The following is a 24,054-nucleotide window of genomic DNA, read 5'->3' as shown; positions in this document are numbered from 1 at the left end:
GGACGCAAAGCACCATATTAGTGGTATATTGTCAAGGATCCGAAAGGGCTCATTAAACATTACCAAGATATGATTGTTGGTATTTTGCATCTATTTTTGTTGTGAGGAGGAATGAATACCCGACGTATGTACAGTCTTCTGGAGAGCGTTTGACAGGCTCTGGCATTTGTCAGCAGGTCGCAGACACACTGGAAGAGTCAGGACACCCGCAGCCGAAAGGAAGAAGAAGCAGAGAGAAGCTGAGAAAGAGGTGTAGCCGCCGCTGCTCGGTGGAGCTTTGGAGCTTTCCGACAGTAGGTGAATATCACACGGTGGCAATCTTTGTTCTGCGGTGGAGCAGATGTGGAGTCATTTTTAGCCTCTCACTTTCGTTCACTCCCTTGAGTCGCTACTTTATGGGTGGTGCAGCACAATGCAGGAAGTGTCTGCGCCACAATACCGCAGGGGCCTAACTCCAAACATAATTAAAAGCCTTTTCTTTGGTCTTCTAATCTAGAATGGTGGACTTAAACCAGGAGGGCGCTTACCTATCCGCTGTGCTGTGTCCCAGCAGCACAGGGGATAGGGGTGTTGGCGCTCTGCCTGCCTCAAGCTTGCACCTCAGAGTGGGAAGTGGCATGTGTCGCGAGCACAGCTGAATAAACAGGTCAAGTAGCTGCGGCGTACTAAAGTGTCTCGCTTCACCCCTGCGATGTCCATAGGGTCACATGCTCAACAAAAAGAGTGTCTGTGTTTTGTATTATTTTAATGTCTGAAAGTGTCAAGAGGCTCCCGGCATCATGATTTGTCTCTCCAAGAATCGGTGAGGAGATCAACCCTCTTGTTCTTTGTTCTTCCTTTTGCCAAAGCCGTTACAAACTGGTCACATGCAGGGCTGAAAAAACTCTATATAAACAACGATAAAATATGGGTGGTTGCCTTTGAATGTGTTATGGCATGTTATTTATGACTATCAACTGCTTATTCCTGGTCTGCTTCATACCCTAGTCATGAGGTCCAAATCCTCAGGCTTCAAGAAGAAAGCCAGTGTTTCTTGTTTTTTGAGATGCTTCATACTTTTGCTCAGTGATTAGATATGTATCTTCTGTTGTTGGTGTTGTAGACCGTTGAAAGAAATGTAACTATAATGCTCAAGTCGCCATTCCATCTCAGGACATGTTACAAGCAAATGTGTCATTCCCAAAATAATTGTTTTAATATGCGAGGCAACTAGTTAAGCGTCATCGACATCACATTTGAAAGTACAGAAACGGTTTGAGATCATGTTTTTTTTTAAACTTCTTTCTAAAAACTTTTTTTTTTAAACTTTTTAAACATCATTTCATATTATTTCATGTTTAGTTTCATTCAAACAGTCTCAAAAATTTAATTTTTTCTGAGATGAAATTCATACTTAATTCATATTGAAACTCATTGAGTTAAAAGCGTTTTACTTTCAGTTTCAAAAGACTTCATTTTACTTCATTTAGTTCTGTGTTTCAGTCCCTACCAAAGGTTTTCTTTAAGTGGCATAAATGACATGCAGTGGAAAATGAAATGGTGCAGTTTTTATGTTGAGTTAAAAAAAGTTCATTTACGAAAATGACTTAGGAATTGTTCCCTATATTGTAAAAAAGTCTTCAGAGAAAGATTCTGTCTTTTGCTGCAGATGACACAATCGCCCCACTTGTTAAAGGGGACTGTTTTTATTATGGTAGAGAATCAAATATTACAAATGTGCGACCAACAGTCAAACTGGTACAATACTACTATGAACGTTTGCGACCACAAATATGGCTGTTTTTCCTCCAAACCCAGGACGATCTGTCGTCCCACTGCTCCGTGTCCCCGAGGTGGTGATTTTGGACTACAGGAGCTGCAGGCGGTGATTCATAGCGACAGCAGCGGCGTTGGCATGTGAGGACAGCGGAGCAGGCGGACAAGGCTGCTGCTGCTGCTGCGAGCTTTGATCTTTATTTGCTCCACCGTCTGTTTTGCATTTTAGAGCTCTTGCCAAGCGCCACAGCAATGGATACACCTTGAACGGCTCAGGACCTTGTCCACTTTTTAAAGACCCGGGATCCTTTTTCAAAGCAAAAGCAGGTCTGGGGTAGAGAGGGATGATGTTTTGAAGGGCAAGGTTTTGGGTTAGAGCCTGACCAGGGCCTTCAAGCGAGGCAGATTATCGCTGATGAAAAGTGGGTGAACGGTAATAGCGCATAATCAAGCTAATGGAGAATAGTGGGTGACAAGGTAATGTTGCGTTTGATGCCACCAAAAGATCAAATCAGGGTCAAGAGATTGCACTGACACAGAGATTCCGTAATGCAGGCTGAACAAAAAAAAAATGACGAAATATGGGACATCATTTTTAAAGGCGATATATCCAGTTATTTTCTGCTGATTCCTGGTGCTCTATGGTCGGAAAAGCTTCGGGTAAAAGACAAAGCAGCCGTAACAAGTTAAATCACTGGGCGAGTCTGATAGATGGAGAAGCTCTGCCATTCACTCAAAGGACGATTCACTGGAGCACTGAGTACCAGTGGAGGAGGCTGTGGTCAGAATCCTTCACGACTGAGTTATTCTTGCTGGGGTAGTAGCTCCTGAACCACGACCTGACCTTGTGAAGGGAAGACCCAATGAGTCGGGATGAAGCAGACATTACAATGGCATCATTGACAGACTTTTACCTTCATCATTGTTTTGTAGGAGCCATTTTACAGTTAAGTACACAGTGAAACAGCCATCCAGACGGCAGCAGTGGAGTAACTTAAGCTTCAACGTAACTCGATGCTACAGCTGGTCGACATTTTCAGTCCAATCACCCCAGTTCCAGGAAAGTGCAGATGATGCATCGACTATTGCGTTTCTGCACGGGCATCAAGTACGATCATGATCCTGGCCTAGCGTGACATCATCATCAAGTGCCAGCGCGGTCATATTTTCCACACCAGATTCATTCACAAGGTCCATCTTTTCGTGGACAGCAATATCCATGTGTCTTTAAAAACGTTATTTTGAAGTGAAAATGACAACACAAATTCATACATTTTCACATTCATTCTTAACGCTCATCCTAAAGTTTAAAGACTTAAGTTTCAGAGTTAAATTTTTCAGATCTTTACATGTTCACAGATGACCGTACACAAACCCCAAACCACACAGCATACAACTGACAAAGAATTGTAGTAACATAGATTTTATTGTTTTCATAGAGCTGTGCACAGAGTGAACAATCCATAGCTTATATATCTCATAAATGCATATCATCACGATTAGACGGGCTTCTTAAACAACTACTGAAGTTCTTGCGAGTAACAAAGCAAAATCAAATTTAGACCTTGAGTCTTTTCAAGTACGTTCCTCAACAGCACCATTTCATGGGCATTTAAATGCATAAATAGGCTTTTAATAGTCCTTAGTGAGTCTATAAATATGATGGCTAACAGTCGTGTTGAGTGACGGGATAGATTCTGCTACCTGAGTTCTATATGTTGTCTGTAAAACTGCATAACATTCGGTTTTAAGTAAACGCCTCCAGATTCGACACCTTCATGCTGTGTTCACATTTCTAACTGCGCAGATGAGCTTAAGATGCACGTGAAGCTGGATATTAAACGTGATGACACTGTAAGTGCGTACAGACATCATTTGTACAGGAAAGTCATAAAAACAGTCACATCTGTTCAGCGACACCAAACAACATGGACGTCCACCCTGTTGACCTTAATTGTAGCTTATGTACAAACATAAAAATGCCACTTTGTGTCGGAAAAATAACTAAGAATGCATCAAGGCAATGGTGCATCAAGTGTAATCCAGGTGACACTGGGAAGCCTGTGAGGGACAGTTCGGGATAAAGCACATGCCATTCGAGGGGGAGCTCTGGACGTGCACAGATTGAAGCCCCGCCCCCTTCCTCAGTGGACACCTGTTTAAACAGCTAAAGCTTATATTAGCATCACAAAGGTGTGTACTGGTGGGTATTGCTGTGAGTGGGTGAGGCTCACTCCACCGTGCTCATCAGGCGACACACTCCTCCTTCGATGGCTAGCGACTGGCCGGGCACAGTTCCTGGTGGTAACCGCGATATGTGCGTCTGTGGGGAAGAAAAACAATGATAGCTAGACACCCTGATTTTGTTCTTCAGACAAATGCATCTTTAAGGGAAGACACATCAATGAAAGCACAGGGAGACAAGCGCTCTCAGCGGCGCCAGGTTGATGGCAAAAAGGCCCTTTAGTTATTGTGCAGGGGGCAGAACTGGCCTGACATCACTCCTCCAGTTTCAGCAGCATCCTTCTCTATTACGCTCTTGTTGTGGAGACCTGCAGTCTGCACCCACATGACCCCAGGGCAACTGTCACTGCAGCGGTCCCACATCCAGACGACGCCGTTTGTACATGGCAACAATCTCAGGGGGCTATTATCCTCCTAATTCCCCCCTCTTTACTCATCCTAAAGCCTTCATCTCTTCAGGGGACATTTTAAGGCCCCTTTAAACGGATTCAAGATTAAAAGCTGGGTAATGTCGGAATCAAGTCAGACGCTCAGGAGCTCAGGAGCAACCGGTCAATCTTGAGATCGTAACTGGAGGAGAGCTGATGAGGTGTGTTGTTTACCTACTTACACCTCGGCTCTCATTGTGCGTCGCAAATGAGAGTGTAGGAAATGACTGGGGAGCTGATGTGCTTCCTAACAAAGTGTCTGAATGACAACAGAGTCCAATTGTCTCGTTCCTATAGCCCCAGGATTCCAGCGGTCAGTTCATCGCAGGGCACACACACCATTCACACACAATTTTAATTTATCTAGTCAGCATGTCTTTGGACTGTGGGAGGAAACCGGAGAACCCAGAGAAAACCCACGCTCACGCAGGGAGAACATGCAAACTCCGTGCAGAAAGGTCTGGATTTGAACCTTCTTGCTGAGAGGCAGCAGTGTCCAACCATTGAACCACTTGCCATAAAGATGAGCCACGGAATTAGGATTTTCCTAGTTACAGCTGACCATCTGACATTACTATGTGCAACAATAACACATAACTGTCTTCATTCTAAATGCTTATCGCTTGCCTACCCAGCCTCACAATCACACCTTTGACAAGGAACCTCGATCATCTCTTTACTGCCCATAGAAGGAAACCTGAACCCAAACTGAAGATTTCAAGGAGCGTTTATGTGATCGAGCCCTCAGGGGAATACAGATCCGCATGTGAGGCCCAGGCTCTTCACACCACACCATCGTGCTTAGAGGATAAAATATGACATGAGCAGAAGGTTCTAACAGTCACTGTGTGTTGAGATATAGTAAGCAATGTCATGGCTGTGAACCACATTATGACATTATTATGTGCTGTGGCGAAATATGGAGGAGGCCCGACACCCCAGATCATAACCACCATGAAATCCATGTGGGTCAATCATTAGAATAGAACCAAAACCTCAATCCAACGTGTAACCACATTCTAAGACGGTAATCTTTGTCGGAAAAAAAGGAGCCCAACAAATGAGTAATGGGACCGCTGAGCTGAATACATCACTTCAGGCTGCAAAGCCACTGGTGAGGTGTTCTTTCAGGGTGCTTTCAAGATCAAACTCCATCAGTTGTTGGTGAAGCAGCTTAGAAAACGGGAATAATTCATGCAGTTTGGAAGAATAAAACATGCTATCCCTGCTGCTGCTGCTGTCAGCCAATTACTCAGCGACTGAAGTGACCACATGACAGGAACAACACGGCGTGAACACATAGTTTCATTGTATCTGTCAGAGGAAAAACAACATTCTTCAGTGTGATGATGCATTTAAGGTCAGGAGAAGCCGCACATTAACACCACTGCAGGACAAATTTAACTTGATGACTGTTTGTTTTTTTGCGTGTGGTGGCTTTGACATTCTTTTGATCAAAACAAAAAGGCCAAAAAATATGCTGCAACTTCATCCCCAATATGGATTATAAAGGCAAAATGTGGAATAATAAAAGGCATTTGAAGTACTGCGCAGACAAAATCCATCAAGTCGGAGCTGCGTTTCATGAGATTTCCCTTCTTGCCTTTTACAGTGTAAGCTGCTAAAGCTTTATAGTGGTAATGATGTCCAGGAGCCAGGAACAGAGGCGTGGCAGTGTGCGCTGTGAAGCCTACACAACTCTTTCACCGGTCCAATCAGGATAAACAAAACAACAATGGTCAAGATTACTTGAGGTACTTTGCTTTTTCTGCCCATGTAACTCTGTAGAGCTCTTGTACATCGCAACTGGGGGCTCAGAATAAAAAAACGTGTGCCGCTGATGGTTAACAGTCTGCTGTCGAAAGGATAAAGATAATACTTTCTGTATGTACCTTACCTAATAACATCTTATTAAACAGCAGTAAATAAAGGGGTTAAACTCTGTCACTACCTACAAACAGCCTCCAAATCCAAGCATTAAAACGTAGACATCCAGGTCGACCTCTGCCCTAAATTCTCCTGCTCTTATGTATGAGTCCTTTCATGTTCTTATCACAGAGGGACAGTGGGAGATAGACTGAATGTTTAGCAACGCCCAGCGAGATGCTACGAGGAATGGGAGGAATGTCTTTGGAACAGCGGTTGAGTCTGCGGGCGGCTCTTGCTTTAAACTACAGTGAACGTATATCATGAAAAAGTCCAGTGTGTCTCAGTGATGTTGAAAAATGACTGTACATTTGCTGCTGGACTGTCGGTTTCAGTACAAAGATCAGAGGGTGATCCACATTATACACACCTGAAAAATGAACAAGTATTGCTGTGGGGGAAATGTGCGATGGGTACTAAAAGAGCAAAATAAATAGGGAGAGTTGGAGGGAGAAAATCTTGAAACTTTCTGGGTGGTGAGATTCTAGGTCCTTTCTTTGTTTAGTAAGTACCACATTTTCACTATGATTGTTGCAGTGCACAATTGTCTCAGTGTGTTTTTGGTAAATGGCTGCTCCCTCTTCTTCTATGTTCCTCTTCATCAGGCAACTGAAAAGTTTTTGTAGATGATCCAGCAGCAGTCCATTTCTGATTCTAAATTTGATTCTGTTTGGTTTGTTTATTTATGTGACCTGTAATTTACCGTATATGCTATGTATGGTGCTGTTTTCTGTAGCAGAAGCAGTGGCTTTGTATTATTTTGTTCCCCCATGATTCCACTCCAAACAGCAGTTAAGTAGAACCAAACTTAAGCTATGTACAGATCGAGGAAGTGGTGGATTCTTGTGATGCTTTGAAAAACAAAATTCACTGTGTAAAAGACATGCTTCTTATGACATACTCTGTAAATCAGAAAGTGTTTTTTTTTTATTTTATCTCGCATAAATAAGTGTAATCTGTTTCAAAATATGGAAACAGAAATCCTCAATACTGAAACTAAACTTGATTTGGCGAAAACAAATCATTCAACAAAAACATTTGTCGTCTGAAAAGAAGCACATGGCTACTATAAGAGGAAAAAAACATTAGGGTCAACTTTAAAGAAGTCGAATTCTCCAACTAATGAAGCAGTCATTGCTGGATCACCTTTCCGTTTAAAAGTGAGCTTGACCATACTGAGGATGAAAGACACAGCTGTCACCTATTAGAGTTGCTTAATAGCTCTGCGGACGTAATGCATTGAGCTTCACAGCCACACACAGCAACATCTTCACAAAAAAGCCATTCTTCCATCGCAGAATTGGAACACTGCTCCTCAGTGACTTATAATTGGTCAATATCTTCAAACACCAGGGTTGATGGTATCAAGACGACGGCGGTGTTTGGATGTTGTCATATTTCACATCTGTTACTAAACTGTGTTAAAAGCTCAGGCGGCAATCTGATATGAGCCACATCAAATCTGTGAGCACCCGAACGAATAAGGGCTTAAACGGTGAACATAGTAGATGAGTCATGACCTCCCCAAAGGTTTTGTGCTAAATCCAAGAGAATCCAGCTGCAACCTCCTGGACGACGATGGCCACGCTCCCTCACCGATTGAGGCTTCAGAGCTACAGCATGCTATCGACCATTAACACACTCACTCACACACACAACTCGGGAGTCGTTGAAAAAACTTTCCATCCTGTGGGAGGAAAATACAAACTCCACACGTAACGCCAGTCAAAGTTGCTTCAAGCTGGATTCCAACTTGCAACCTTGTGATATTGCAGAACTAACCACAAAATAAACGTGAGGGATTTCGAAAGGAGAGACTGATACTTATTATTTAACCCATCCTAAAGATCCTATCAAGTGAAAAGTTGTTGTGTTCATGCACTATTGTCTAGTTGGAGCGAACTCACTATTGGCAGTTGTTCAATGTTTGACACATTGGCAGTGACCGCAGGTCGACTCTGGCCCCCAGCTGGTGAATTAAGATTTTGTTATGTTCCAAGGCTGCAGAAAAAGCAGCCAGCTGCTCTGTTATGCAGATGGTGAGAGCGGCGGAGCTTGGTCTCTTCACTCCTTCGACTGTGATCTTTGATAGAGCGGTGTGAAGTTTGGAGCGGCAGCTGCGTTCTTTAGTATCAGTGTGTCACCAAGAGCTTCAAGAAAGGAAGCGTTATTCCCTCTCCCTGGAGAGCTGAGAGCCACCACTGGGAAAATGCATTCCTCAATCTGTAGCCACAGAAGACTTCATTTCACAGAGAACATATGCTCGCATTCCCCACAAAGACCAGAACACGGAGTATTTGCCAGGAATGTGGAGATTAACAGCACACTGATACAGTTATTGTAAACTCCATTGTCGTGAAATGTCTTGATGTTTTGGGTCTGAAGCGAGTGGCCAAGAGATAAAGACCAAACGAGAGGGAGAAAGATAGGAAGGGTGGGGGCTGGAGTGGGTCTGGGGGGGTGGTGGTGGTGGTGGCGAGGCTGGATGGCGGGCAAACGCTTTGAAATCTGAACCCCGACTCAAACAACAGTGCCCTCTCTTCAGGGCGACAGAGATACATTAGCCAAACAAATCAGCCTGAGCTGAAGTAACCACAGAATTAGACTCGGCTGCTTGACGATCCTCTGCGCACGTTCACTTTCAAACGTGTCAGATGGGAGATTTAAAGGAAAAAGAGTGTCAACTCAGTGGCAGAGTGCCGCTAATACTCATATGTCAATTTCGTCTTTGACAGGCACCAATGACCCTGATCACGTTACAGAACTTCTACCCTTTGGCTCTGAGTCCACATCAGATTCTAGGGTCTCATTGTGGCGCCCACCTTTCTTTTCTTCATTTTCAAGTATAAGAATCATATCTTTATTTATGCATGACAACAATGCAGCTGACAAATGTTACCAATCTGCTGTCCCCCAGTGTCATAGGAGATGGGATTCAGAGGTCAGTGCTCTAACAGGGGTCAAACAATTTACTGAAAACAGCCCTTGTTCCAAGACCATCGCCACAAATCCAAACTGAACCCTTTTTAAACTGCATTTTTTAGAGAAGAATGCCTCAGCCTTCACCTGCAGATGTTGACAATCACTTCCCTCAACTTTCTGTCTCTTAGAGAATAAAAAAAAAAAGGAATCAACCCAGAACACCTGCAGACACTTGGACTCTTGTATGTTTGCTCATGTGAATCGACTTGGCATTGTTTCCACCGTGGCTTATTGGCTTCAAGTCTTCCATGACGACCATGCAGGACCTGAGCTCTCCAGGAACGATGTTGCGTGTGTGTGAAAGAATATCACTTGATTTGTCTATTTTTTTCCAAACAGATTTATCTTTTACCTGCCGTGTGAAAGTTTCCTTGTTGGACAAATGTTATATCTCCGAAAGTCTGAACAGATGGGAGAACAACTGTTGTAAATTATCTGGAAAATCTTGACCCCTTCAAAATGAATATTTATGACTGTTTGAAAACACGCTACACTTCTGGTTTTGGCTTAAAGAGAGCTCATCAACTCATTGTTGGGGCTAGCAGATGAATTATAGTCACTGATATCACAAGTATTGTTCCATTAAAAACGTGTTCTATATTCGCTCACCTTTGCTTTGCTATCTTGGGCCGACATGTATCCCACACACATGCTCTCAGTCGTGTGGCTCCACAGGAACTCAACTGTCAAACCAACACAAAACAACCATGATCAGTTTTTAACCAGCTACAAAACCCAAATATACCCTCTCATGTGATTTCTCTCAGAAGTGGGATTTGCTCTTCATGTAGGTGGAAGGAGCTGAAAATCTATTTTGGAAAAAAAAAAAAAGGTAGAGAAACTGGATCAGCCTATCTGGACAGTATTAAAAAAGCTTTCTCTGTCTGAAGATTAGCGTTTGATTCCATAGTGGGAGGTCTTTGAATACCAGATGAAGGGTGTGAAACCAGAGCCTGATTGTGTAAGTTAAAACACAAGACCACCTGCTGGGAAAGCTTTAGATCTTCCTCTCTGTCATCCCAGACGTGAGTTTTATTGTTGGTGCATCTTCATCATGTCACGTTGAGAAAGTGACGACGGTCTTACCGAGGACACCCTGAATATTCGGAGATGGCTGAGGTTCCACGATTTTGCAGCATCGCAGGAGGATTACTCCACCCAACACACGATCTTCACTGGCGAGAAAGGGCGAGCCTGAGGACAAAGATAGACATCACACTGAATATGTAGTGACCAGAGACTAAAAATAAACAACCTACTGGCACTGTTATCAAGTCTGGATGCTGCAGCTATACAAAATTTTAAATATATTTGTCTATGGAAATCATTTTTTTTTACATTATCTATTGTATTTTATTTGTTTAGGCGCAAATTTAAAATACTACATGTAATCTAAATCTCCCTTCTGACTATGAAATATTTGACTTAACTTGTGGGCAGTGCACAAATTAGTTTATAAACTAATTCAAAAATATGTGTATAATGCTTGATAAATGTGCTCACAATGTTGAAACATTGGTGACTGAAAACAAACAAGGCTCATACGTTCATGTATCAAATATGAAACGCTCAGCCTCATTTCATTAGTTATGGCAATGAGACGTGTAATGCATTCAACAGTGAACCTCATCTGTGTTTGTGCGCTGTGACTGCAGGCGTCCGAGGATCCACAGAAGTGACAGCAATATGAGCACAAAACCCCTGTTCTCACTTCAGATACCTTTTAAATCCTCTAGCTATCCTTAACTTTGAAGTAGATTCAGTCATTGTAATGTGCACATCGACTCCTTTCGGCAGAGACAGGTTCTTCACTTACAAAAGATGCTGAAAATGAGAGATCAAATTGACAAGTGAAGGGTTATCACAACCGAGGAATTATCTTGATTTAGTTTTTTTGAGAAGTTGAGAGACTGTGAGGTTGTTTTTTTTTATGGTCTTTGGAATAATCATGGAAGACTGATAAAGAGAAGAGATTCAACTCAACTGAACCCTTCGTTTTGAACATTGTCTTCTCCATAAAAAAGGTTGGTTCCATGCCATTGTTCTTTTAAAATCTTCCAAAAAAAAACCCTCAGTTCCTTTTCTCATGATTCACTTCCTTTATAAACTTTTTTCAGTCTGTCATTACAAGAAACTCAAGTTGTTTCTCAATTCTAATGGGAGATGGGACTAAACGCTAGCATGTTTATATGAGTAAACTAATAGCATAACTCAGTTGTAGAATCCAATGTGAACTTTTGACTGTTACAGTTCTGGGATTATATTATACCACAAAACCATGACGTAACCACATGTAGGAAAAAGCGTAACTGAGGATCATTATTGTATTGTGTAATAATAACGAGAGGGAATTACTGTATCCTCAAAAGCGCTTTCAGTCTTTTTGGTTTGCTGGTGTTTTGCGGAAAAAATATGATGTTGACTTTATGAAGCCTGGCAAAATCTCATTGTCACAGATGTCCTCGAGCACGTTGACCGACGGCTGGAAATGTGGTCAGACTGGTGGTCATTCTCAGGCATAGAAAACAGGATGAAGTCATTTAGCAGACATTAAAAATAATCCATACACTCCCTTTTGATGCTAGTTTCCCCCAAAGTTTGCAGTGCGTCATGCGATTTCACAACATCTGTTTGTTTTTCATGACTGCTGTGTACGAAAAGTCGCGTCCATATGTCCACGGTTTGTAACTCACTGATGAATTTGTTTTGCATAGCCTCCAGCAACGCTTGGTGGGCATCTTCAGACTGCATGGCAGACGAGCATTCCCGAGCGAGCATGGTGCGGATCAGATGTTCTCCGCAGCCTAGAAGGAGACAGAGAAATGAAAAAGATGTTCTTCAACACAAGCATATGGATGCAATTACTGAAATTATACTTCTATTTGTATCAGCAGTTTACTCTGAAAGGACTTTTACAGCTTGATGAGTCACACAATTATGATCAGTTCAATATGCACAAGCCTAGAAGGATAAGTAAATAAAAGGTGATGCTCTGACATACAGGAGTATTCCAGAATATCACATTTTCTTAGACCACCTTACAGCATAGTTTACGTTATTCTAAAGTGGATTTCAACAAACCCCAACTTAAATTCCAGCTCAGACATACATTTAGCAACATATAAAATTTATTTTTATCTGTATGTTATTACTGTACTGTTTTTTAACTATGCCATATGAAGCTATTCTTCTTGAACACTGACTAGAAATACTGAGTAAAAAGATCCAAAAGATTTGACGGCTTTAACAGCGGCATCCGAAGATCCATTATGTTCTTGAACTTGAGCTCTTGAGTTTTCTCTACATTAACCTAAACATAGCTGCCATGCATCTTTTGCCACTAAACTTTTTGTTTGTACTGGAAATTAAGGATTACAGGACGTATTGATTCCAATGTACAGCAGGAAAGTGGTACCAGAACCAGATGCTAATTCCAGAGTTTCATCATATTTGAGGAGGCGAAGTCATATGGTTTACATGACAGAACACATGCCGGATGAAGCTCGATGGTGGTTCAAAGTTAGTGAAGATAAAGACACGAAGTTCAGGAACGTGGTTAAAGAGGACATAAAGGGGATAGGTGCGACTAGGAAGGATAATCAGAGGACTTCTGACAGAAATATTGAAAGATAAGGAATGTCATTTGCAATGAAAGAAATATACATTTCTCGCCAAATTAGATGGCATAAGCTCCAGCCACCATAAATGAATGTGAATGAATGAAACCAATGCCTGCAGCAAAACATTTATTGTGGGGCGTAGGGTTGTAGTGGGGACCATCAAACCTGAAACTGAGTAGAGACCAAGACCCATGACAGGGACGAGACTATGACCAACACCGAGTAAAATACAAAATAAAGTGCTTGTTTATTCAATGAAAGCATTTCAGTTCTTGGTTTATTTTGAAAAATGGCAACCATTTCTATCGAAGGAAGAACAAAAACATTTGCGTCTTAAGCTTCTGTATCGTCTCGGTCTTGGTCGCAACTAGGGCTGTGTATTTGCAGGTATTTTGCAATATGATACATATCCCGATACAGGAATGGTGATACCATATATTGTGATAGTTTAAGTTCAGCAACATACTGTAACAACAAGAGCAATTATTTTAAGGGGGCAAATTCTGTCGTCACGTTCCTTAATCAGCAAAATAACTAAATCTAGTATTAAACACGTGACAAATACAGCAGCATATCCAACTCTCTATGTATTAAATATCGAACCTAGAATATTGATACAATATTGCACAATCATGTACTGCAATACTTGAGTGCATTGATATTTTCTTGTACCCATAGTCTCAACGCGGTCTTTGAAAGTTGGTCTTAGTATGCTCTGGTCTGGGGTTGGGTGGTCTCGATTACAGCACTAGTGCAGCGACAGTTGATATTTATCGCCTTTCAGATTACTGCTTATAGTTGAGTTACATAATAATTTCATTTTTACTTCGGTTCAAGGCGAGTGTGGAATTCATAAAAGTATAAAGAGAAATCAAATATTTAAGAGGCAAAGTTGGACCTATAAAAGTGTGCAGGCAGTGACCACAAATGTCTCGCTTTTCCTTTTCCAACTTCCCAGTTGCAGCATGGCAGGTGTGCATTTTATATATCTCTATTCAGTGCAACTCATTGATAAATCACCAATATCATGTTGTTGCCAAAAAGAACAGCAATCATAATTGGTTGAGAAAGTTTCTAGTGTTAAAGTCTGCATTTCCATAAGGAAGCAGGAACTGGAAACAAAAGCAGGCAGGAGGGAAAAAAACCCCATAAAGACGAAAGAATAGAGTTGTGTTGTTTGTGTAAACATAAATGAAGGCCTTGTAAAATATCAGGTAACTACAACAGAACTGAAAGCAGGCCTGTAACTATGGAGACCAGCTGCCTGCAGCGATTTGACGTTCTTTTTAATGAGAGCAGAATGTTGAATTGGCCAGGTACTGTGTCTTTTCTGCCGTGTGTTTACCATAAAGTGCTGGATCCTAGAGGAGCCAGGAGAGTAAAGACAGCGGAGGGAGAAGTGCCGAAAGTGACTTGGACTAGACCAGTGATTTGGAGAAAACAAACTTTCCCAACAGGTCAAGATATCAAGATTTGGGTCAGGAAATCACGGCAGGAGTAAACACTGACGTTTGTGTATGGTCTTGTTTGCTGGCACCAGCCGCTCAAATGCCAGCCGCCAAGGAATTACCCGCCCACATGAGCCACATGCTCCAAAACAAACTCAAACCGTGGTGGTGAGTGGATTTAGATGGAATGACGGGAAAGAAGAGTGACATAGAGGGTGACGACCGTGCTGCTCATGTCAGGAGGAAAATTCTGCCTTTCTGTTTCTTTTGATGGAAATGCCTTTCATGTTCGGAAATGAAAAGCAGGTGTTGTACTGGAACACACGCATTATGTTCTGCTTCCACATAAGGACGGGTGTTACTTCAAAGGCTCGGCCACAATATAGAAGACAGAGGATGAGGTGAAAATATATGCAATAAAACCTCCACGTCAAACTTAGCTCACAGCAATGAAACCACTCGAAATACCCAAATTACACCTAATAATATTTGAAGCGGAATCTATCTCAAAATAACAATTCTATGGAAAAGACTAGAACAGAACCACAATTTAAACACGCAATCATTTCTTACTTATAGACTCTCAAAAAGCTAAACGTCTGTTCAAGACGCACACTCAGGTTTGTTCCACTTGTCACCAAGCAGTAGTGGTAATGGTGCTGTCTGACAAAACAAAAATGTTTCTCAGTTGCAAAGGGGAAAATGAATTGGCTTGAAAACAAAAGAGACCTACGAGCTCAAGTCCATAAAGAATAACTTATAAAGAAGAGCTGCCCTTACAGCTACTGGAACCTAAATCCACTTGGTGTCCACTTTTAACTAAAAATTTTCTCAGAAAAATCTCGATTAGTCTACTTCAAGGATGTTGTAGTTGTGGCATCACATTGTATAAATGTGGTGCACCTGAATTTGGCGAGCAAAAAAAAAAAAAGGTTATGTATTTTATACAAGATTAATGTGCGTGAATTCATCTAGTTGGTTAGCAATTCATATCTTTAAGTCGGTAAGCAAAAATTGTCTAGATCAACCGGTCCAAGTTTGACATCTGAGAACTTATATGGACAAAGCATTTCTTGTACTATAGATACTATAAATAAATACCTCAGATTCTCACCTCCTTTTGGAAGCGGCATCACCTTAACATGTGACATATCCGATATCAATCGGATCTCTATCACCTTCGTATGCGGCGTTTGAGAACATCAAAAGTTTCAGGGTGCCAGGGTTTTTTGATATCCGATCCATATTGAATGGCACTGAAGTAACCATGTGGAAAGGGGGCCACTGAGTCACACGCAGACGTCAGATCTAATCCCCCAGGGCTATAAGATGTATGTACATATTGCACAAACATCCACTTACATAAGGTTCCTTGTGTCAATCATGAAGCAGGCATTCAATGAAAGAGTGCAGGAAAATTGTAAGGAAAAACATCATGTAATCTTTATTGATTGCAAACTGCGGAGTTGACTAAACCAACAATAACATGTCAAGGTTATTGCTGTGTATCAGCTATGTCTCTTTGTCGCTGCTTATTTGTGATCATCCACAGTGGAAAAGCCTTAGGGGATTTGAAAATGCTGGACATCTTATGTACATATGACTTTAGCCTAAGCCTGTCTGCTCCAATCAAATCATCCGTCCTGAGAAGGATTTGGCTTCAGATCTACTTCAAAAGATTTTTTTTTAATGTTCCCCAGGAGCTACGTCTCAGAGCGAGACATCTATGCATCTTAAAGAGGTAGAGCTGTTTCTTCAATGCATCAAACAATTCTATGAGCGTGTAACACGTCTTTATAATGGCAGATTAAACGCACCAACGTCTTTGTCTCTCTCACATTGTTTCAGTTAAAACCGCAAAAAGCCACAGTTGAAGGAAGACACCAACCGTTCTGCCATGTGCGCCATATGGGCTTCTTCAACTTTGTTTTTAACCACACACTTTTCAAAGTTGGAATCTTGAAAGAGTGAAATACATCATAGAGCTAGAGTTCAGTGGCAAGACATGTGAGGCAAGTGTGATATTTCAGCTCAAGAAAACGTCTACATTTATTTTCATTGACTGCAACAACGTGTTTTGCTGGGTATTTTTCAACTCCGTTCCATTTAAAAACAGAGTAAAGGAGGATCATTTCTTATATTAATTGGATTGATCCATAGTAAGCAGTCTTGCAGCTTGTGCTGAGCCACAGGATATACTTACAGTAGTTTATCTGCAAGTGTTCTTATTTACCTATTTGTTACCATCTTGACTGTTTAATGTAGCTGAACCTGAACTGATGGGTTGGCTACGATCACAGGTTCTCACAGACATCAAACAGCCTGAAAACACATGATATTCACAAGCAATGATCATTCAGATAAGTCACAAACAATGAAACGCTTTCTTCACAGAAGTAGTTTGTTTCTGTGGGATAAACGGCCGACCTCTTTTCCGAATATCATTAAACCGACAATTTTAACAACGGAAACTCGACAGGCTTGCCAATCTGATTATTTGTGCTTTCCACTTCTGCTTCAATGGAAACCAAAGGCGACCACCTACTGTACGTTATTCAGCTTGCAAAGCTGCAACCGCGATGGTGATAATCCTGAATCAGCAAAAAAGTGGAAGGAAGTCTGTCTTAGAAATGGTCTCAACGGTGATCTAAGAATGAACTACTCTTGTCCCTTCACTGACATCCCATTTACAGAAAAAGTTTCAGCCAGTGGTTAATTTTTGGGTTTCTCTTGCATGGATTTCACATTATACTTGGATCCTTGGAGCATCTTCTTCGAAGCTATGATTCCACTGTGAACTCAACTGTGAACATGGCCTTCATGGTGCAAAATTCTCTGCTTAAACGACAGTGAATAGTCTCTCGGGTGACATTAGTGACTTCTTGAAGGCGTGCTACACATATTATTTGGCTTGACTTCTCTGTGAACTCACTGCGATCCTCCAGAAAGGTCTGTTCATACCAAACAATCCTGCCCATTTCCACCCCAAATTGAGTGTGAAATGCATCCAGACTTCTGACTTCACCACTTAAAACGCTCTGTCTTTTAAGGAAAATAAAATAACAAAAATCAGTATTGTTTAGCTTTAAAGTGAAATAGAATGAGGTTTCCATGTATAAATCCTTGCTATTGGGTCAGGTTTAATAAAAAAAATAATTCAACAAGATGAGATAAATGGAAAGATACCTACTGATGAGATACTTTGGTCACAATAAACTCCGGAGCCAAGTGTGTGACTTGCATTTTATGTGTGGTCATTTTAAAACTGGAGATGAAATCACAGCCCTGCGTTCTACTGCACCCCAGTGGTTTTCCTTTATCATGCCATAGCAGGTGTCCCACTCTGAATGCCGCTGCAAATCCAAAGGGCTTTGCGCGGCACCTGGCATGCAGATGACTAACAAAGAACACAGAGAGATGACTCAATCATCTGAGGAAGTGACTGATGAAAATCACCGAGCAGGAATGGCTGGAGGTCATCGGAAAATATTATCAGGCTTTACGAAGTTTGAGGGGCCAAAAAGGAGACTCACGTTTAATATGTTTCTGATTTGTATCATCTGTAAAACAATACTAGAAGGAGCACTACACACAACACAGATATCACAGTGGGGAGTGTGCCGGAATACCTGAAGTACTCACTGCAGTGGAGTAAAGGTTTTTGTGAGAGGCATTTTCAGCCCAGCAGCCACATCCATAGTGAGCAGCCTGTGGAGAGAGATATTTCAAATAGTAGAAACTCAAGCTAACACACAATCAGGGAAGCAAACCTGAAACCAAAAATACTATGACAAAATCAATTAAAACAGAGTGTGAAGAATTACATGAAACATAAATCAATAAAAATATTCAAATACGGATATCATTTTTATAGATTTAAATAGTCTCTTTAGGCAGAACATTTTATTTTGGGGCTAATATTTTCAAGCAGAGAAAATCTGGGTGGTAACCTGTATGAAAGACAAGACCCTCCAGGAGCACAACTGTCGAAAAACCTCCATTTATTCATGCATTTATTTTGGCCAACACAGTGGTATTCCATTGCTAATTTTCTTCAAGAGAACATTTTGTCCTCGAGGTCAGATTACCTGGCCCACTCTGCCAGGGTGTTTCATGGCCAAACCTCCGCTGGACACTGCTGCAGCTACATTCCCATCCTGGTCAACAACAACTGCTCCAACTGTGTCAAGGCACCCAGATCCGTTCCCCTGCATCAGGTGAGGGGAAATAGAGTGAACCTTAACAAGCAAATCTGCAGTCTGCAGCAAAGTCAAAACGTTACTGCTAAAATATAATTTTGATAAGAGACATTTTTTATGGTTAAGAAAAATTCATCCTTACTAAAAAAAAAAAATCAGAGGTATTTATTTTTACTTTTTTTTTCTTATTTTTTTACTTGATTTTATTTTTGATTTTTCCAAATCAAACAATGGACACATATTTTTTATTCATATTCCAGAATTACTGAAGACATATTTAGAATATGGTTTGATATATTATATATTTTAAATTACACATGTCGAGAACGCCTCATTCAATAGTCAGATGGTTTCATGACACTTTTCTTGCTGTTATACTCAACTTTTCCCATACAGAACATTGTTTAAAGCATTTTTATTATTCAAATAGAATATCCAATTAAAAATATGTACTATATTTTGGTTCCACTTTACTTGAATGAAGCCTCTATGATGCATTACTAACATTACTACATTAAAAAGTGCATTTAAAAATGCAATAACATCTTCATAGAAGATGTTATGAATGTTCATGTATGACATGTAACACGTATTGCAATTTATAATGAGATTATTGACTATTATAAGGTGCAGAAATGAAAGAATAGTGTTATATTATCTCAAACAATATACCATGAGATTAGGCTAAGGGTTAGGGTTATACTTAGTGTTCATGATAAAGGGCTGTTGCGTCTTTATAACTAGATTAAGTTAATTCCCAACCTATAACATTTTATAAACCTTCATAAGTTGCCAAACATTATTACAAACATTCCTAACATATTCCGGAAACTTTATGAATGCATATACTTCTAATGCAATATAGATGAGTCTCTTAAATCAAGTGTTCTTACATTCAGAAGATAATTTGTATTGCATAATCTGAAATACAAAGCAATGACATAATTGCTCAATTTTTGCTACTTGTATGAGACGTCAATGTAAGAATAAATATTTGAGTAACTTACTCATATTGTCATGTCTTGTGCAAATTGAATTGCCCTGCCCATAGCAGCTATCCCATTAATAACCATCAATGCAATTAAAGAACGCAGCAACAAAAACATTTCCAGTGCAAGAGTCGCCGACGGTGGCGGCTTGACTGCACTAAATAGCCACAGATAAATCAATATTAGGAGGCCAAGCAGGTTTGTGTAAACACGCATGTGACAGATTAGAACTCACGGCAGCACAGACCTTTAACGCTCATTAGCAAACAAGCCATTAGATGCACGACTCTGCCGCCGGGTCATTTACAAGGTGAAGCTGCCTGAATCAACAAACAGTCCAATGTGAGTGTATATTTTGGATGACTTTGTATCTGAAGAGAAGAGATGAGTGGTTCTGTTGCTTCATGCCTTAAAAAAAATCCGGCATTATGAAGGGATTTACTTGAATTGAAGGCACATAACCCTTCAATTTCCAAAGCAGAGTAATCTGATAACTGCACTTCACTTCAATGAGACTCACATTTTCACTTGATTGTCGCAATTTCTTGACTTGATTATTTCCTGCGTCCATTCCTTCCGCAATCTCCATCTTCCTCTTGTTTCTCTTGTAGGCTGACAAACTGAACTCTGGTTGGAGACATTCAAAGTTTCAGTTCATCGGAGGATTTTGATCTGAGGTGTTGAGCATGATAGTGAGATGCCATCCATCCTTTTAGAATACATGACAATAAATGTTCAATCCGGCTGAGAAAGAGAGCATGGTTCCTAAACTGACGTCATTATTTCCAATGTTCACAGTGAGCTCAAATTAAACAAACCCTAAATACTCACTTGTTGCCATCTTCTCTGAAGAGCATGGTGTGATTCCATGGCTGATGGCCCAATCCTGTGCTCCTCTGCCCACTAGAAAGCTTGAAATAGAACAGTACAACAACAATGAAATATGACACACCATCTTATTGATAAATGATAGAGAGGCATGACAATCACCAGGGTGGGATTCGGCCAGCGGATAGTTTCCCTTTCTGTGCCTCACTAAGCAGGCGGTTTGCTACCAGCACAGGATTCTTAATCCCTAATAGAAAACACACACACACACACAAAAAATATGTCATTAAGAATATTGCTCATCAGATATGGATATAAATTTGATAAATACAGGCATTAATGCATGCATATTGGATTGTTATTATGTGTTTCACTTCCAACGTAGGAACAAGTTTGTGCTTTGTGCAAGGCTGGTTTCATAATGTGGCTAAATATGTACACAATGTTCAGTGCCAGCTTTCACCCCTCAGCTGATGTTTGGAATCAATCATGTGTTCTTGCAAAACAACAGCTTTTGTTGACAGGACTCAATGAAAAACGCCCTGTGAATGCATCAACAGCGTGCCTCACTTAGTCCTCAGGCATTCAATGTGTGGTCCACCAGTGCCAGTGGTACCTGTGGTTAAAAGGTTTGGATCCATTTCTTCCCATTGACCATTCAAATCTGGGTTGATCTTAATGAATTCAACGAGATGCTGAAGCTTTTTCTATTTGAAACAGACCACTGAACATTACAGGCGGCATCGAGGCACATGTGTGTAAGTGTGTGTAGTTGGTCACCACTGATGGCACCGACAGCTCCATAATGCAGCGATTTCCCGTCCATGATACTGGCATCACACTCTATTTCCCCAGACAGGTTAAGGTTTGAACCCATGCCGGCATTCGTAAATGGGGAATCCTAGCAGGATGAAACATAACCTTGTCAACTGTCAGAGGAGACATATAGCATGCCAAACAATGTTTCAATCCTTTCAGAGGTCTTCAAACACAACAATGAAACCATGTCAATTTTGTTTATCCCAGTAGGTGGACAGAATGTTGGCTGAATGTTATTTAATTGCAGTCTTCAGTGTTTTGCTTTTGACACAGTGAATCAGTCTTTCCTGTGGGCTGCTAAAACAACTTTGTAAACAATAATTATGAACGGACCTTGACAAAACCATTAAAGCATTTATGTAAAGAACCTCCCAGGCCAAAAACAACTAAAGTTAGCTTTTATGTTAATATTTTCAAACTTCATATTGAGTGATATTTACCATTCCTGTCACCAAGCCATTACAGTGAACATTCTTCCTCACATAAGTTTCCTACTCAACTGCCTTTCATTGCTGCAAACTTGCTGATGTCGACAGCCATTATGAGATCACTCAAGTGCAGACGGGGAACACTAGACCATGATTGAGCACAGTGTAAAAAAAAAAAAAAAATTCAAACCTTCTCTGGACACATTTGCAGCTGCAGAGTTCATGAACATCATTATTTCTTGATCCAAACGTTTTCTGAAGACAATTATCCCTTACATCATCCAACAGGATGTGCGTACATGCATCAGAGGTCAGAGCCGTTTTGGATAAACACATGCATATGCCAAATTATATGTGTTATCTTTAATAACACTTTGGATGCTGCTATTCGTCTAAGACCTCAGGCTGTCTTCAATATGGAAGTTTTGCAATCGCAGTGGTGTGGTGTATTTTGAAGGCTGACGTCAGTGAACAAACCTCCAGCTCTACAAGTGCTGCAGCCACTGCTTCCACTGCATGCGCTCCTGCTTTGAGCAGATCCACAGCCTGGAAGAAACAAGTACACAATTCTTGCTTTGAGAAGAATGAGAGCTGACCTGGTGATTATTTCCAAGACAATTGAGTGACGTCAATTAGCGTTTATTTTCACGATGTGATATCTAGTGACATCCAGTGGTCTCCTAGTAGAATACATCTACTAAACAAATAAAGAAAAGGTCAAAAGGGTGTGGTAAGGTAATTATATTCATATAACACCCTGAAAAGCTACTTACTAAGGAAGCCATGAAGAGGGCAAGACTAGTGCTGACTAGTGGGGACAACTGATGGTGACATTAATAAAATAAAGAATAATCTTTTTTTAAATTTTTAATACATATATATGACCAATACAGTGTGCTACTACTATAGTGCTGAACACCCTGTGTAATTAAATTTCCTCACTAACATCTAAATACATTTACAAAGCTATGAATATTTGAGATTATTTAATACTAATAAAATTACAATTAATAAGCAGGTCCATTGAGTAGTTACCTTTTGACAGGCTCTTTTGCACACATGCTTGTACTCCTTGGCTTTGGATTCAGAATGGTATCCAGCACCTGAAAGCAATCGTCACACTTAACTTAGATAATGACTGTAATGCAACATATAGCAACATAGTACATAGCAATATACATAATTACTTTGCATCTTAATACAGGTTTGTTTTATATATTAGTCATATTGGTATCATTATGGTGGAGAGAGAAGAAGTATGATGTCTGACCTGCATGCACCAGAACAAATCCTCCCACATTTACACGTTTACTTTCCTCCACTTTGTTGGACCATGAGTTGACCAAGATAACAGAAGGATCTTCATCTGAATTCACTGGACTTTCCATAACCCCTGCATAACGCAGTAAGCCTATAATGGCGGATATCACCCAAGTGAGAAGGTCATTGTAGGAGCATACCTAAAAGGACAACATTTTTCACATCACTTTATTGCAGAACATATATTACTTGGATCATACTGTAAGTATCAGGTTCAATAGGGTGGATCTATCGGTTTTTATATTTCCATAAAAGACAAATTACTATGATGACACTATAAAATAAGCACAATAAAATTCGTGAACACGAAAAAAATGCGCATTTTTGATCACTAAACTTATTATTTACAAGCATTGTTTTTTTGCTTGGGTTATTTTGCAAATTAGTGTCATTAACAAAACACGTATCATGTTTACGTTTGTTATCGTCCAGCTACTTTTTAATCCAACACGATCCTTAAAGAAGAACAAACCTGACACGAGAGATTCACAGGAGACAGACTGGATGTTTGTTATTGTTAGCACGAAAGCTAACGATGCGCGATCAAACTCAACGACGATGTTAGCTTACAAGTTGCGCTCGTCCACGATGAGCGGCAGTCTGTGCGAAGATCAGGAGCTTGTTTCACATATGTTCAACAGCTGTTTCGCCTTTAGTTTCAGCAAAAATAAACTTTGCCGTCACCTCACGTAGCTAGTAATAGCGGGTTAGCTGACGAGTCATCGAATACTTCCTGGTTCAGATACACGTTGCTAAGGAAGTGACGTATAGTTAGACGTCACGTGTCAAAACACTTACTTTTCAGAAAGACCCGTTGTAATTCAATCGAATCTTAAAAATTGCCCCCCGCGATGAGTGCCGTGAGTGTATCATGAAATGTGCTGCATAAATATGAATTAATTGTCAAACATTGCTCGCAATGATTAAATAGTCAGACTAAAAAATAAAGGTTGCAAAAGTGATATGAATTTGTTTAAATTTTATTTAAAATAATTTGTTTGCAGTGTAACAAAGAAAAGATAATGAAACAAAGATTCCATTAACTTTTGGAGAAAGTGTGAACCAAAA

General features: G+C 40.5%; 1 protein-coding gene across 1 annotated transcript; it reads right to left on the bottom strand.

Moving 5' to 3' along the window:
• Positions 1–3,148: 3,148 nt before the first annotated feature.
• tasp1 (taspase, threonine aspartase, 1) lies at positions 3,149–23,709 on the bottom strand. Its single transcript, XM_053875753.1, has 14 exons — positions 23,557–23,709; positions 22,937–23,126; positions 22,702–22,769; positions 22,144–22,212; positions 21,200–21,320; positions 20,582–20,666; positions 20,423–20,502; positions 20,112–20,218; positions 18,492–18,611; positions 18,033–18,111; positions 12,029–12,139; positions 10,422–10,529; positions 9,945–10,018; positions 3,149–4,078 (listed from the first exon to the last, which is right to left on the bottom strand). Exons 2-14 carry the CDS (start codon positions 23,052–23,054, stop codon positions 3,986–3,988), a joined length of 1,233 nt encoding a protein of 410 aa, XP_053731728.1. The 5' UTR covers positions 23,055–23,126; positions 23,557–23,709; the 3' UTR covers positions 3,149–3,985.
• Between the last annotated feature and the right edge of the window lie 345 nt (positions 23,710–24,054).

This window comes from Synchiropus splendidus, chromosome 9 (genome assembly GCF_027744825.2).
Source record: "Synchiropus splendidus isolate RoL2022-P1 chromosome 9, RoL_Sspl_1.0, whole genome shotgun sequence".
Lineage (NCBI taxonomy): Eukaryota > Metazoa > Chordata > Actinopteri > Syngnathiformes > Callionymidae > Synchiropus > Synchiropus splendidus.
This window is presented reverse-complemented; position numbering and strand designations above follow the sequence as displayed.